Source organism: Erpetoichthys calabaricus, chromosome 15 (genome assembly GCF_900747795.2).
Source record: "Erpetoichthys calabaricus chromosome 15, fErpCal1.3, whole genome shotgun sequence".
NCBI classification, from domain to species: domain Eukaryota; kingdom Metazoa; phylum Chordata; class Cladistia; order Polypteriformes; family Polypteridae; genus Erpetoichthys; species Erpetoichthys calabaricus.
In genome coordinates this window covers 37,578,718-37,594,937 of record NC_041408.2, presented here as the reverse complement: position 1 = coordinate 37,594,937, position 16,220 = coordinate 37,578,718, and the positions used below count along the sequence as shown (strand labels likewise).

The 16,220-nt window shown below is 39.2% G+C and overlaps 1 protein-coding gene across 2 annotated transcripts in view; it reads left to right on the top strand.

Annotated features, from left to right (window-relative positions):
* c1d (C1D nuclear receptor corepressor) overlaps nt 1-12,505 on the top strand; it is a 48,545-nt gene extending 36,040 nt beyond the window's left edge. For both annotated transcript variants that reach the window (XM_028820495.2, XM_051919345.1), the window contains exon 5: nt 11,946-12,505. In XM_028820495.2, the coding sequence (XP_028676328.1) occupies nt 11,946-12,128 (183 nt within the window). In that variant the 3' untranslated portion in view covers nt 12,129-12,505. The remainder of the gene's footprint in view (nt 1-11,945) is intronic.
* The last annotated feature ends 3,715 nt before the right edge of the window (nt 12,506-16,220 follow it).

The following is a 16,220-nucleotide window of genomic DNA, read 5'->3' as shown; positions in this document are numbered from 1 at the left end:
CAGCGATGAAAGGCGTGCCATCTCCATGTTTGAGAAGCTCTTACAGCTGCTTCTTAACGCCAAATGGCATACAGCAGAGGAATGTGACCAAATCCTGAGTGAGTACAAGATGTTCCTCACTGAAATGGTGCAGCACCATAAGGAGGAATTTCAAGGGTATAGAAGTAGCTCCTGTCGGCTGGACACATTCATGGGAAGATTTGCTGGTGACAAAGCAGAGTACGCAATTCTGTGGAAATCAATGAAAGACCTGTTCATATTGTCACATGGGCAAGCAGCGGTCGAAAGAGGGTACTCTGTGAATGACATGCTGGTTACAAATCTGAAAGGAAGGACTCTGATGTCTCTTCGCCTAATCCAAGATGCTTTGACTGGTGGCTCATTTGATAGAGTATTGCCAAAGCCCCTCATGCAGCATTGCAGAAATGCCAGGATGCGATATGTCCAATACCTTGATCACTTATGCAAATTCTACAGCTGCTGTATTCCCAGTAAAGCTACCAGTTGAAAGTTAACTCTGACTTTGTTTTGTCACGTGCCAATTGTTGCATATATTAGTGTTATAGGCATCATACACATGATATAGGCAATAAATTGGCTTTATGCAGTTTTGTTTAATACAAACATTGTACATAAATTTATTTGATACAAACAATGACAATATGTAATATGCAAGTAACTTTTACTGAAATTAGGTCACTATGACAGCCTATTTCATGGTGTGATCAACAGCTCTATACTGAACATTATGGAATTGCTCAGTATATGTCAGTGTTTGGATAGTTTTCCACAATCCAAGAGGCATTTATTTCTTTAAAAGAGTTTTGCAGTTTAAAACAGTGTGTAACAAAAAGAGGTCAAACAACTCCGTTATACATCAGTGCATTAATTGGTGTTGCCTTTATGTAATTTAGCATATCGGTGACACTAAGTCCCTGCATAATCAAAGAGAAATTAAAATGGCATTAAGCCTGCGACTAAAGTGAATGACTGTATGACCAGATCCTGTCATGAATTTCCGGAAAAAGCACCTGGAAATGTCCTGGAAAATGATTCCTTAAAAAGAGTGGGAACCCTGATAAGGTCCCACAGTTTGACAGTTCATGTCGGAGCACAAACCAAGCATGAAGTCAAAGGAATTGTCTGTAGACCTCCGAGACAGGATTGTCTCGAGGCGCAAATCTGTGGAAGGTTACAGAAAAATTTCTGCTGCTTTGAAGGTCCCAATGAGCACAGTGGCCTCCATCATCCGTAAGTGGAAGAAGTTCGAAACCACCAGGACTTTTCCTAGAGCTGGCCGACCATCTAAACTGAGCGATCGGGGGAGAAGGGCCTTAGTCAGGGAGGTAACCAAGAACCCGATGGTCACTCTGTCAGAGGTCCTCTGTGGAGAAAGGAGAACCTTCCAGAAGGACATCCATCTCTGCAGCAATCCACCAATCAGGCCTGTATGGTAGAGTGGCCAGACAGAAGCCACTCCTTAGTAAAAGGCACATGGCAGCCCGTCTGGAGTTTGCCAAAAGGCACCTGAAGGACTCTGACCATGAGAAAGAAAATTCTCTGGTCTGATGAGACAAAGATTGAACTCTTTGGTATGAATGCCAGGTGTCCCATTTGGAGGAAACCAGGCACCGCTCATCACCAGTCCAATACCATCCCTACAGTGAAGCATGATGGTGGCAGCATCATGCTGTGGGGATGTTTTTCAGCAGCAGGGACTGGGAGACTAGTCAGGATAGAGGGAAAGATGACTGCAGCAATGTACAGAGACATCCTGGATGAAAACCTGCTCCAGAGCGCTCTTGACCTCAGACTGGGGCAACGGTTCATCTTTCAGCAGGACAACGACCCTAAGCACACAGCCAAGATATCAAAGGAGTGGCTTCAGGACAACTCTGTGAATGTCCTTGAGTGGCCCAGCCAGAGCCCAGATTTGAATCCGATTGAACATCTCTGGAGAGATCTTAAAATGGCTGTGCACCGACGCTTCCCATCCAACCTGATGGAGCTTGAGAGGTGCTGCAAAGAGGAATGGGGCAAAACTGGCCAAGGATAGATCTGCCAAGCTTGTGGCATCATATTCAAAAAGACTTGAGGCTGTAATTGTTGCCAAAGGTGCATCGACAAAGTATTGAGCAAAGGCTGTGAATACTTATGTACATGTGCTTTCTCGGTTTTTTTTATTTTTAATAAATTTGCAAAAACCTCAAGTAAACTTTTTTTACGTTGTCATTATGGGGTGTTGTGTGTAGAATTCTGAGGAAAAAAATTAATCCATTTTGGAATAAGGCTGTAACATAACAAAATGTGGGAAAAGTGATGCGCTGTGAATACTTTCCGGATGCACTGTAGCTTAGCACTGGGATCTTTAGGTTATCATACTGTAATTCCACTCAAAATTAGACCTGTTACATTAAATTGCAGTAGCAATTTTTATCAGTCCTTTAACGTTAATTCAGTTCAGAAGCCTAAAGTAGTTGACAGTTCCCCTAGTTCATTAAGTATGTTGAATGATTGTCTCCTCTAAAAGAGAATCAGATGTGTAGATGATTAACAGTTTGTTTAGTTATCTTTTCAGCACACAGCTTGAAGGCAAAATGCAGTTTGATTCATGATCAGTTTTAATCTACATTACAGTGGGATCGGACAGAACATGCACAGTTCTGTGCAGGAAAGCAAAGTCGTTTTTAACTAGGCTATCCTCTCACACAGAGTGTGATGAATCAAACTGTGACAAGCAGTTCTGTTGTGTTGGCTGGAGTATTCCTTTAATATACTCCTGTGTGAATTTGTTTTAGTGATACTTCACAATTGGGAATCGGACGATTTTGTGTCAGTACTAATTCTAGTTATTTTTTTAAGTAATTATAACTCAAAGTTCTTCAGTTGTTGCTTTAAGATAGACAGTAACTACATTGATATTAGGACTAGGGCAGCGGGTTCAAGTTGTGCATCATGCAAGCAGCTCTCAGATGACACGTAAGGGAAACGCGCACACACAATAAGAACTAGCCCTTTAAACACAGTGGCTGATCTTGTTTCTCCTTGCTCGTCTTCAGTTCCACCATTCCACTCCATGCTATGAGACGTTCTTCCCCTCTCCTCTACCCCACTGTGTTCTCCTACTTATTGTCTAGTCACTGCCTGTGGCAATTCATAGTCTCCCTCTGCTTACTTGGGGTTAAAGGCAACCATAGCCCTTTTCTCTCAATTTCTTTGCAACTCCCTTAGTTAAGATGCTTTCTGAAACCATGCTTCAAAAATGAAGGATTTCTGTGAAAAAGAGCATTTTAACTGGTGAGTTAAGTCTTTCTCACCCCCTCCTCTGCGTGTGTAACCTACATTTTTAGTGTTTACTAATATTAACAAAGGCAATCTTCTTTTTCATCCTTTCATTGCCACTCAGGCAACTGTATAGATGCATCATACGTAAGCTTTAGACCTTAGGATTACTCGAGCTGTAAATTGTTAACAGCGGTAGTCCCAAGCATTACTCAGGCAACAGTATAAGTGTGTTTTATGTAAGCGTCAGGCCTGAGCATTACCTGAGCAGCAATGTAGATGCATCTTTTCCTAGCCTTCTAATGGCATCTCATAAGAAATGTTTTTCAGCAGTCCAGATGTTGCATGCTCTTGACAGTGATGCGAGCAGTAATGTTGAGGAACCTCTTACCAGCAGTGATGATTAATTGAATCTGTCTTCAGGCAATCATTTTGAAATGGGCAGTGAAACCAAAAGTGATTCTGATGAATCCGAAAATAAATAATACTCTTGTCTGGGTTTCTGTTAACCCTTCTTCAAGTAAACCAGCACCACCTCGTTTAGATTTTTGTGGGGCACTCAGGAATAAAAGTGAATATTGACAGCCAAGATCCACTTACTTACCTGAAGTTATTTCTTGACAATGACGTGGTCAAAAGAATTTTTGAAACAAACCATTATGATCAATGTCGGGTAAATGACCATACACGTAAGCAGTTTTCCTGTTCAGATATACCACACAAAAGACTCATTTTGACAGGTATACAGTATTGGAATCATTTATTACTATTATAAATTTCAGATTATTATTCATTATTATTTATTGTTATACTTTTTACACTTTTGACTTTGTACTTTAGTGTTTTGCAGGTTTTACAGCAGAACGATGAGATTTAATAAAAATGTAATTATTTAAATCAAAAAATAATTGGGCGGTCTCGTGGCCTGGAACCCCTACAGATTTTATTTTTTTCTCCAGCCTTCTGGAGTTTTTTTTTGTTTTTTCTGTCCACCCTCGCCATCGGACCTTACTCCTTTCTATGTTAACTAATGTTGTCTTATTTTAATTTCTTATTTTGTCTTTTATTTTTCTTCTCTTCATTATGTAAAGCACTTTGAGCTACTTTTTGTATGAAAATGTGCTATATAAATAAATGTTGTTGTTGTTTGAGAAAAAATGTATCGCTAAGGAGGTTAAAAATACAGGAACAGGGAGAACCTAAAAATTATAGCCAAAAAGCAGACTTAGTTTACACATTGACTTGAAGTTATTTTGCTCTTCTTTTTTCCACCTGAAGTAGTATGTATATTGTGAATACTACTTGTGATCTGAATTTATTTGTATATTGTTCACTGTGTAATTTTTGCATACTGAAAGTGTAGAAATTTTAGATTTTCAGTTTTTCATAGAATAAAAAATCTTTTCCCATAACTAAAAAACATATATCCACTTACACAAAAACTCAGTAATCGTTTGTTAAAATCACAAAATACAATATAGATAGATAGATAGATACTTTATTAATCCCAATGGGAAATTCACATTCTCCAGCAGCAGCATAATGATACAATAAATAATATTAAAGAATGATAATAATGCAGGTGAAAAACAGACAATAACTTTGTATAATGTTAAATGTTAACGTTTACACCCCCAGGTGGAATTGAAGAGTTGCATAGTTTGGGGGAGAACCGATCTCCTCAATCTGTCAGTGGAGCAGGACATTGACAGCAGTCTGTCGCTGAAGCTGCTCTTCTGTCTGGAGATGATACTATTTAGTGGATGCAATGGATTCTCCATAATTGATAGGAGCCTGCTGAGCGCCCTTCGCTCTGCCACAGATGTTAAACTGTCCAGCTCCATGCCAACAATACAGCTTGCCTTCCTCACCAGTTTGTCCAGGCGTGAGGTGTCTTTCCTCTTAATGCTGCCTCCCCAGCACACCACCGCGTAGAAGAGGGCGCTCGCCACAACTGTCTGATAGAACATCTGCAGCATCTTATTGCAGATGTTGAAGGACGCCAGCCTTCTAAGGTAGTATAACCGGCTCTGTCCTTTCTTGCACAGCGCATCTGTATTGGCAGTCCAGTCTAATTTATCATCCAGCTGCACTCCCAGATATTTATAGGTCTGCACCATCTGCACACAGTCACCTTTGATGATCACTGGGTCTATGAGGGGTCTGGGCCTCCTAAAATCCACCACCAGCTCCTTGGTTTTGCTGGTGTTCAGGTGTAGGTGGTTTGAGTCGCACCATTTAACAAAGTCATTGATTAGGTCCCTATACTCCTCCTCCAGCCCATTCCTGATGCAGCCCACGATAGCAGTGTCATCAGCGAACTTTTGCACATGGCAGGACTCCGAGTTGTATTGGAAGTCTGATGTATATAGGCTGAACAGGACCGGAGAAAGTACAGTCCCCTGTGGCGCTCCTGTGTTGCTGACCACAATGTCAGACGTGCAGTTCGCAAGATGCACATACTGAGGTCTGTCTTTAAGATAGTCCACAATCCATGCCACCAGGTATGAATCTAATCCCATCTCTGTCAGCTTGTCCCTAAGGAGCAGAGGTTGGATTGTGTTGAAGGCACTAGAGAAGTCTAGAAACATTATTCTTACAGCACCACTGCCTCTGTCCAAGTGAGAGAGGGATCGGTGTAGCATATAGATGATGGTATCCTCCGCTCCCACCTTCTCCTGATATGCAAACTGCAGAGGGTCAAGGGCGTGTTCAACCTGTGGCCTAAGGTGGTGAAGCAGCAGCCTCTCCATGGTCTTCATCACATGTGATGTCAGAGCAACAGGCCGAAAGTCATTCAGCTCACTAGGACGTGATACCTTTGGGACTGGGGTGATACAAGATGTTTTCCAAAGCCTTGGGACTCTCCCCTGTTCCAGGCTCAGGTTGACGATGCACTGTAGAGGACCCCCCAGCTCCGATGCACAGACCTTCAGCAGTCGTGGCGATACTCCATCTGGACCCGCTGCTTTGCTGGCACGGTCTCCTCAGCTCTCTGCTCACTTGCGCTGTTGTAATTATGGGTGGGGATGTCTTTCCTATGCTGGTATCAGCAGAAGGATGTGTGGAGGGTGCAATACACCGAGGTGAGAGTGGGTTAGGGTGGTCAAACCTGTTAAAGAAGTTGTTCATTTGGTTTGCTCTCTTCCCGTCTCTCTCGATGGTGGTACCCCGCTTCGAGCTGCAGCCAGTGATGATCTTCATCTCATCCCACACTTCCTTCATGCTGTTATTCTGCAACTTCTGCTCCAGCTTTCTCCTGTACTGCTCCTTCGCCGCCCTGAGCTGGACTCGGAGTTCCTTCTTCACGCGCTTGAGCTCATGCTGATCACAGTTTTTAAAAGCCCTTTTCTTCTGGTTCAAAAGGCCCTTGATGTCACTTGTAATCCATGGCTTGTTGTTAAGCATAGCAGCGTACAGTTCTTACTGGAACTACAATGTCCATACAGAAGTTGATGTAGTCAGTAGTGCAGTCAACAACTTCCTCAATGTTCTCACTATGAGATCCCTGCAGGATATCCCAGTCTGTAGTTCCAAAACATTCTCTCAGAGTATTCTCAGCCTCCGGGGTCCACTTCCTGAATGATTGTGTGGTTACAGGTAGGACTCTCACTTTTGGTTTAATATACAGGATATACAGAGCATTGAAATGGAATAAGGCAATAAACCAGAATAAATACTAAAATAAGAGTACTGCAAGAAAACCCTGAATGAATAACATACTTTGAATGAATTGAGTCAGCTGATCTCATTAAAGTCTGGGCACTATTGAGCTGAAGGCTCTGACACCCATAGAATGCAAGTTAGTGTGGGGCACAACTTGAGTGCCAAAATCGGTAGACCTTAGTAGGTGGATAGGACCATAGTGACGGAAGAGATTGTCTGATCAAGATCATTAAACGCTTTACAGGTTAGTAATAGAGGTTTATATTCAGTCCTATAGACCTGGGGAGCCTGTGAAAATGAAGCAGGATGGGTGTTACGTGTGCTTGTTGTTGCGGGTCTTTGTAAGGACTGTTGCAGCAGAGTTCTAAACCACCAGGAGCTGTTATAACAGACTAGAAGGGACACCTGCCAGCAGGGAGTTGCTGTAGTCAATGTGGGATATAATAAAAGCATGGACATGTTTCTCAGAATTGGAAAAGTAGAGGAATGAGTGAACACGATGTTACTGATGTGGAAGTAAGAAAGTTTCCTAATATGATCATTGTGGGTAGAATAAGAAAGGGAAGAATTAAAGGTTAACACCAAGATTTATATTAGAAGAGGAGTCCAATAACATCATCACTAAGGGTGATTTTTAAGGAGCACCTTTTCTTAGGCTGAGCTTTTGTGTAAATTTGCACAACTTTTGGTTTTGTTAGTTTAATTTTTAAAAAATAATACATTTTATTTATATAGCGCCTTTCCCATGCTCAAAGCGCATTAAAGAGTTATAGTCCATCCAACTTTTAATTTCAGTGAAGCAAGGTGTGAGCTGAGAAAGCTCTGAGCTTTCACTTTTAACATTGAAATAGGTCTGAGTATCATCTGCATATAAATGAAAACCCATTCTAAAGCTACAAATAATATGACCAAGGGGAAGTATGAAGATACAGAAGAGCTGATGACTGAGCTTTGAGAAGCTCCTTGTGCACCTGTATGTGACCAGAGCTGAGCTTAACCGGCTGTTGCCAAGACAAATTAATTCTTGCTATTAGTCAGATAGAACTTAAACCACTGCAGGACAGTGCCAGAAATACCCAGAATGTTTTCCATTCTGGACAGTAAAATGTCATGCTTGATGCTATCGAATGCAGACCTAAGGTCTAACAGAATGAATATACTGGTTTTCCCATAGTCTGATGCCTTAAGCAAAAGATTTGTTACAAATTCCCATTTGTTAGATTAGCCACAGTTCTAAACAGTACATGAAGATTATTATTGTTGTCTATTATTTAGAGTAGCAGTTGGAGTGATCTTTAAAGAGAGTTTGTTGTATTTTTTAACACTTTGTTTGCTGCTCTGCATCTACATTCCAGTTTTTGACACTCTTATGTGTGCAAGTGTTCTCATTAAACCATGGTGAGTTCCCATGTACTTTAATCAGTTTTATTTTAAGGGGAACTACTGTTACGAAGTTGAGCAGTTTTACAGCAGTGCTGTGCTCTAATACCAAACTGAAAGGGGTCCATTACCTTAGTACAAGTTAAGTAACTGGTGATTTTGAAGGTCACAACATGATCAAGAACCTTAGACAGAAAAGTGAGAGAGAGGCCTCAAATTGTTGAGATTATCAGCAACAAAACCACAATTTTTTAATGTTAGGGCTACAGAAGCATTTTTAAAGTAGCTAGCACACAGGTGCTGTCAAAGGATGTTATTGTTTACTGTCATGACAATCAGGATTATTTAATGTGGATGAAATGGAGGAAGACAGAAAAAGATCTAAAATAGATCCAGTAAGGATAGATGGACAGATATTTTAAGGTTTCTTGACATTACACAAGATTACAATATGGAAGCTTTCGAGGCAACTCCGACCCCTTCTTCAGGCAAGGTGTAATCAATCGCTCGAAAGCTTCCATATTGTGATCTTTTTAGTTAGCCAGTAAAATGACATTTTGTTGGACTTCTCATTATATCCATAATGGCAAACACTGTACTACACCCTAGTACTGCAGTTAAGACAGTTTATATAAAAAAAAAAAAAAAAAATGTGGTCAGAAAAAGCCAGATGAGTGTTGCCATCAGATAATCCAAACAAACCAGATCTAATATGTGACCACCAGAGTGGTTTGGAAAAGAAACATATTGCATCAAGTCAAAATGGTCCAATAGGATAGGAATTCATTTGTCATTTTACATGAATGATTGACAGTCTGGTCACCTGCAGGACTGTCAGGGGGGAAAAAAAGCTCAAAAGAGGTAGTATTTCAGTCAGATGAAATAAAATAAAAAAAACATTTTGTTTTGGAGGACGATATAGAACATAGGACCAGATTTGGTTATTAGTTTTTGAACCAGACACTCATAGGGCAGTGGACATTCAATTGAAATTCATTTGATGATTAGCTCAGATCTCACAATTACAGCAAGCTCTCGACCTTGTAGTGAGCTGTAAACTGCCATAACATAAGCATAACCTGAGTCAACTTGGTTAGAAATGCAGATTCACTTGGTTTTTACCAAGTTTCTGTTAACCATAATATATCAAAGTTGAAATCTGTAATAAATTCTGACAGTACCAGTGGTTTGCCATTGATAGACTCCTTATTAAAAAATGCAAATTTAGCAGCTGAGAGTTTGTTGTGCCTAGATCCAAATCCATAGCTTATTTCAGTATAGCATAGATTTGCAATGTTGACACCCTTATTCCCAAAACCCTGAGTAGAACGTTTTCCAGGCCAAGTGCTGCTGGTGGACTTCATGGTCTCAGCCTGGCGATGGTGACGTCCCCATCCACAGTGTACATATTTCGGATGCTGCACAATACCAATGTCTTAGGATATTCTAGTTCGACCATTTGCTCTGGACAGATTGTTTAATATGCCATAGTTTATCGTAAGAGTATTTCAGCCTAATGGAAAGCAAGCACTCAAATAGCAAAAAGAGCACAGTGGGGAAGGTGAGATAGGGGAGCAGTGACAACAATGCAGCAAGAGTATAGAAGAAAAAGAAAACAATGCAATTTGGAGGTTGTATCCATTAAAATCTTATCAAATAATGTTATTATATACATCTGTGGCAGAGCGAAGGGCGCTCAGCAGGCTCCTATCAATTATGGAGAATCCACTGCATCCACTAAATAATGTCATCTCCAGACAGAAGAGCAGCTTCAGCGACAGACTGCTGTCACTGTCCTGCTCCATAGACAGATTGAGGAGATCGTTCCTCCCCCAAACTATGCGACTCTTTAATTCCACCAGGGGGGGGTAAACGTTAATATTTAACATTAAACATAGTTATTGTCTGTTTTTTTCACCTGTATTATTATCATTCTTTAATATTATTTATTGTATCAGTATGCTGCTGCTGAAGAATGTGAATTTCCCATTGGGATTAATAAAGTATCTATCTATCTATCTATCTATCTATCTATCTATCTATCTATCTATCTATCTATCTATCTATCTATCTATCTATCTATCTATCTATCTATCTATCTATCTATCTATCTATCTATCTATCTATCTATCTATCTATCTATCTATCTATCTATCTATCTATCTATCTATCTATCTATCTATCTATCTATCTATCTATCTATCTATCTATCTATCTATCTATCTATCTATCTATCTAGATAATTACTAGAGCTTGAAGGATCCAACACACAGCCTTTGGCAATTTAGCAGGTGCGATCTCCCTAGCACCAAAAGCCCCCAAAGAATGCCAATACCAAAGGTCTAACAATCCACACAAATGTCATTAAACACAATATAGACTACACCAAAAATGGTCAAATTAGCCAGCAGGGCTGTCAGCCATGAAAGACTTACAGTTGAACACAGGCATCCGGTCATTTCTACAGCTGAAGTACAAACAGCAGAGACAGCAATACAGTACATCAAAGGAAATGGAACGTTCCCAAAAACTAGATTTCCATTTTGTAAAGAAAAATATTCACAAACAGGCATCAAGGAACAGATCAGAAATTGGGAAAACGTTTCATCTTGTGGACCACCAAGAGACTTAAATCAGTTGTCCCAGAGCCCACAAACCCAGCCAAGATATAATCCAACAAAATAAATCCAAATTCAAGACAAAAAGTTGCTGTTTGCATCCATGAACAAAACACAGTGAGAAAAAGTGAAAAGTAATGCAAAAAGGCTCATTGTAAATTTCAACAAAAAGTTTTATTCATAGAGAGGATTGACAGCAAGTCTATGCCAGGGTTCCCTCCCTACAATTACAAAACCAGTTCAGTTGACAGTTATGGGTTATGTTGCAGGAACAACTCTCATCAGGTCATGCTACAACGTCAAGATTGGATTGAGGTCTAGACTCCGAGTTGGCCATTTTGGGACATGAATTTTTTTCTGTTTAAATCTTTGTTTTTTATTTACTACTTTGTATCTGTTCATCGTCTTCATCACCCAACTTCTGTTAAGTTTCAAGTGAGCAACTGCTACCCTGATGTTCTTCTGTAAAAATTTCTTTTTACAGTGTTGAAATCATTGTTCCCCAGAAAGCCACACACCCATCATGCACACTCACATATTGCCTTGTCATTCTGCCACAGTTAAAATTAAATTGAACTGAAAAGACCATACACACAACATACTGTATGGGTGCAGTTCAAGCAGTAATTGATTAGTTACAATATATCTACTGTAGCTTAGTGTAGAGTTTGGGATGAGGTCACATTGTTTTATGCTACTTTTATAATAGTTGTTCATTAGTTAAGCTCTAATGGAGGATTACCAGAGAACAGCCAACAAGTGACATTATTTGTTCTGCAAAATATAGATCCATCACCAATATCTATTAAACCAGAAGTTCAGTCTTGGGGGAAATAAATTGATTGGACAAAAACCTACATCCTTAAGGGGAACCTAGGACTGGATTTAATAACTCCTGTATTAATCTACAGTCTGAAGTAATATAAAGTGTGTATCCATTATGATGGTAATTAGTCTCTGTTACCAAATATAGTTGTTTATTGTTTTTTTATCACACAGGAAAGAATACGAACTTACATGAATAAAATTAAGGAAATTGGTGACAAGAAAAAAGCTGCTAAACTGGACAAATCCGCAGCATCCAGGTTCTTGAGAAATGCTTTGTGGGAACCAGACTGTGGTGAATCAAAACAATTACCTGACCATTCAAAGTCAACTTGTAAAATTAAAAAAAAAAAGTGAAAAGAACTTGAAAGGTATTTTAAAAATATCTCAAAATATTCTAAAACATTACAGAATGCATATTTCATGTGTTAAGTACATTTTATATGTAAAGGTAGATCACAGCTGATCATTTGATTTCAGCATTTAGTTTTGTTATTTGAGTATTTAACTGTATTTTGAAGATTTCAAGCACATTTATTAGCCTCTTCAGCATTGCATTATGTGAAATGTTTTTGCATTTAATGTGAACATATTTTAATATTAATTATGGCAAATGAAATTCTCCTATTCAGAACTGAAAATGCCGTTATATCATATTTAAAGCAATTTTCTTGTACAAATAATGTAAATCATGTTTTGAGATTCATATTTTGGAAAATTAATAAAAAATTAAACAAAGCCTATAACGTATGTTTTTCATTTTTCATACTTATTTTTCTTTCTCAGTCAGCAAAACCAAATGTTTATTCATGTGTGCTTTGTTTTCTTTTTTTTTTCTTTTTTTTTTTACTTTATAAACTTCTTTCTGAATGCCTACTTGCTAAAAAGCTAAATGAAAGTATTTTAAAAGCATACTGGAAACTTGTGTTAAAATGTTACCTCCCAGGGACTGGATTTAAAAAAAAAAAAAAAAAAAAGCAAACTGGCAAGGAGCAGCTTGTTGAATTTAAAGATCCGTTACTGGTTTGGACCGACTAGACAAAGAGTGACATTAGAACAATCTAAATGAGAACAGGCCATTCAACCCCACAAAGCTCGCCAGTCCTATTCATATTAATTCTTCTTAAAAAAAAAAAAAAAAAAAAAAAGTGTTTTGAAAGCCCCTAAAATCTTACTGTCTGCCACGCTACTTGGTAGTTTATGGTTCTCTGTGTAAAGACAAACTTCTTAATATTTGTCTCCATGTTCTTAATGAGCTCATTTTAAAATAAGTCTCAATCCACTGTACTAATTCCCTTCATAATTTTAAATACTTCAATCATGTCACCTCTTAATCTTCTGAAAAGGCTCAGCTCCTTTAATCTTTCTTCATTATTCATCCCATGTAGCCCTGAAATCAGCCTAGTCACTCTTCTCTAGACATTTCTAGCACTGCTTTGTCCTTTTTGTAGCCAGGAGACCAAAACTGCACACAGTACTCCAGATGAGGCCTCACCAGTATGTTAATAAAGCTTGAGTATAACATCCTTGGACTTCTTCCCCACACATCTTGCTATATAACCTAACATTCTGTTTGCCTTCTTAATGGCTTCTGAACAATGTCAGGAAGTTTATAGCTTAGAGTCCACTATGACCCCAAAATCCTTTTCATAAGTTGTACATTCGACTTTCAGACCTAACATTTTTACTTGCTATGTGTAATACTTTACATTTACTGACATTAAATTTCAGCGGCCACAAATCTGCCCAAGCCTGTATGCTATTCAAGTCCTTCTGTAATGATTTAACAGATTCCAAATTATCAGCCAATAATATAATACCACCTATCTTGGTATCATCTGCAAACTTAACCAGCTTGTTATTTAATATTCCTACATCTTTATCTAATTCTGTCTAAGCAAAACAAAGCAGCGGCCGTACACCAACCTTAACATTGGCCAATTCTGATGAGGTTCCATGCACCATCACCCTCTGCTTCCTGTGTATGAGCCAATTCTGCACCCATCTAAAAACATCACCTTGAACTCCCACTTCTTTTAGCTAGAAGCCCACCCTCTCATGGGGCACCTTATCAAATGATTTCTGAAAGTCAAGATAAATAATACCATATGCTCCACTTTGATTATATCCTTTTATTGCTTCCAGTATGTTAGTAAAACAAGACCTGTCTCTTCTGAACCCATGCTGACTGTTCAGAAGGACTCCTACTTGCCATATGCTGCTCAATTTTATCCTTAATTCCTTCCATTAATTTTCCTGTTATGCACATTAAGCTTATGGCCTATTGTTGCTTGGATCCGCCCGGTCTTCCTAAAAATATGTGTCCAGGGTTTATACTGTATATGTACTCTCTAGCCTCCTTAAGAACTCGAGGGTAAATATCTGGGGGGTATTTTTCGTACGTGGATTACTCGTTTAGCCGGATGTAATTGTTGATGATTTGGCCTGATCCTGGATCTGTCAGTATTTCAAAACTCTTGCAGGATGTGTAGTCATAGCAACACATCCTAATCCTCAAACCTGCTCGGAGCAAGTTTGTTCGATGTAAACAAGGATTAACTCACACACTTAATCGATGTCCGTGCGTGGAATTAATTTAGTCATGACTTCGCCGTTCATGCATGAATGAGCGACCAATTGATATCAGTGTGCAAATTATAAGAAGAGAATTTCTTATAGAGAGGGTTTTGTGCAGTCGGCAAGATCCTTTATTGCTCCTGCAGGAAATTCTTTTTGAAAGATACCGCTTTAGCCGAGGGGTAATATTGTACCTCAAACATTTATTAGTACCTTATATTCGAAGTCAAACTAGGTGAAGTCGGGCTCTCACAAGCACACAGACAGTATGCATTGCTTTGAGGTTTTTTGCAAGTGGCACTTTTTTTTATATGCTTTAGTATATAAAAGTGCAGTTTGCCAGGCAATTCGTAAAGTCTGTTTGGCTCTGAAATATTTCCTTCGGGTTTTAATAGTGTTTCCTGGACACCTGCATGTGCAGACAAAAGAGGCGTTTCATGCCATTGCAGGTAGGCAGCACAGGCAAAAACACCCACAGTTCCATAAAGAATCTCACAATTAGCCTAACATTCTCATTACCCTGGGTTTCCAAATGTGATTGGGGCACATGGGACTGATCAGAGTGGAGTTTGATCAAACATTATTTGGAAAATGTACCTCTTCTCCTGATGAATAATCAGACACAGTGTCTTCATCAAATATTTGACCTTCGTCAATATCTCGTTGGTCAGACACAGGTTCTAGGGATAAGACATTCCCTGCAACTGACCCAACAAAAAAAGAAGGCTATATGGAACATACATATGGCACACATTGAGGACAAATGTATGCAATGACCATCCTTTACCTAAAATGAAGTGACCACTGGTTCTGAGGCGGAGCTCCCCCCTGGAATGCCCTCAGAAACAGGGCGATGGGCATTTTGCTGGATAGCCAACTTTTCTGCAGGGGTTAGGTCTGGACAGCATGGACCTTCACCTGTTTTTTGCTTGTCTGCCTTCTTATTAGCTTTAAAATTAATGTTCTTTACATTATATATGATTCTTTGGTAAATATGGGTATATAACTATTTAGTTTGAAGTATATTCTTGTACTTCACTTTAACCTGTTCCCGTGTTCTCCTTGTGTTCATGTTTGATCTGGAATTATGACATATTAAATAATAATTAATCTGACACATAGGAAATGAAACGCTGCTTTCAGTAAGTACAATGCACATGCATTTAATTTGTCGGCCACTTTTTGCCAGCCGTCTTTTCTGGTTTGGGCTGCTTTTGCAGTGTTACCCCTTTTACATATTAAATCTTGAAATTCTTCATGTCCTTTGAATAAAAGGTCTTGCTCCACTTGTGTGAAAAAAAAAAAAAAAATGTCCGTTCTTTCGTCATTTTGTTACAGCCTATCAAAGACGTGCTGATCATGTTTTCTAGACTCAATATATATGGGCTTTTCAATCAGTGCGGTGCTCGCATTCATCTCAGATGATTAGATCCAGCTAGACTAATCTACTACACGGCTGCGTTTGAAAAACCGACTTATCACTGGCATTAACTCATCCAAGATGAGGCATCTGATCTCGGATGATTTAAGCGACGTACGGAAAATACCCCACTGGTCCTGGTGATTTGTTGAATTTCAGCCCATTTAATCTGAGCAGTACTTCTTCCTCTACAATTTCCAAATCCTTCAGAACCTCCTTAGTAGTCCCATTTACTGCTGGGAGGTTATCCACTTCCTCAATTGTGAAGACCTCAGAAAAATCCACATTTAGGACAGCCACTATTTCACTGTCTGTATCTTTTAATTCCCCTTTACTATTCCTGATGCACTTCACTTCCTCCTTGACTGTTCTTTTACTGCTAAAATACTGAAAGAATCTCTTAGGGTTGTCTTTCGCCTTATCTGCTATATACCTCTCCAACTGTCTTTTAG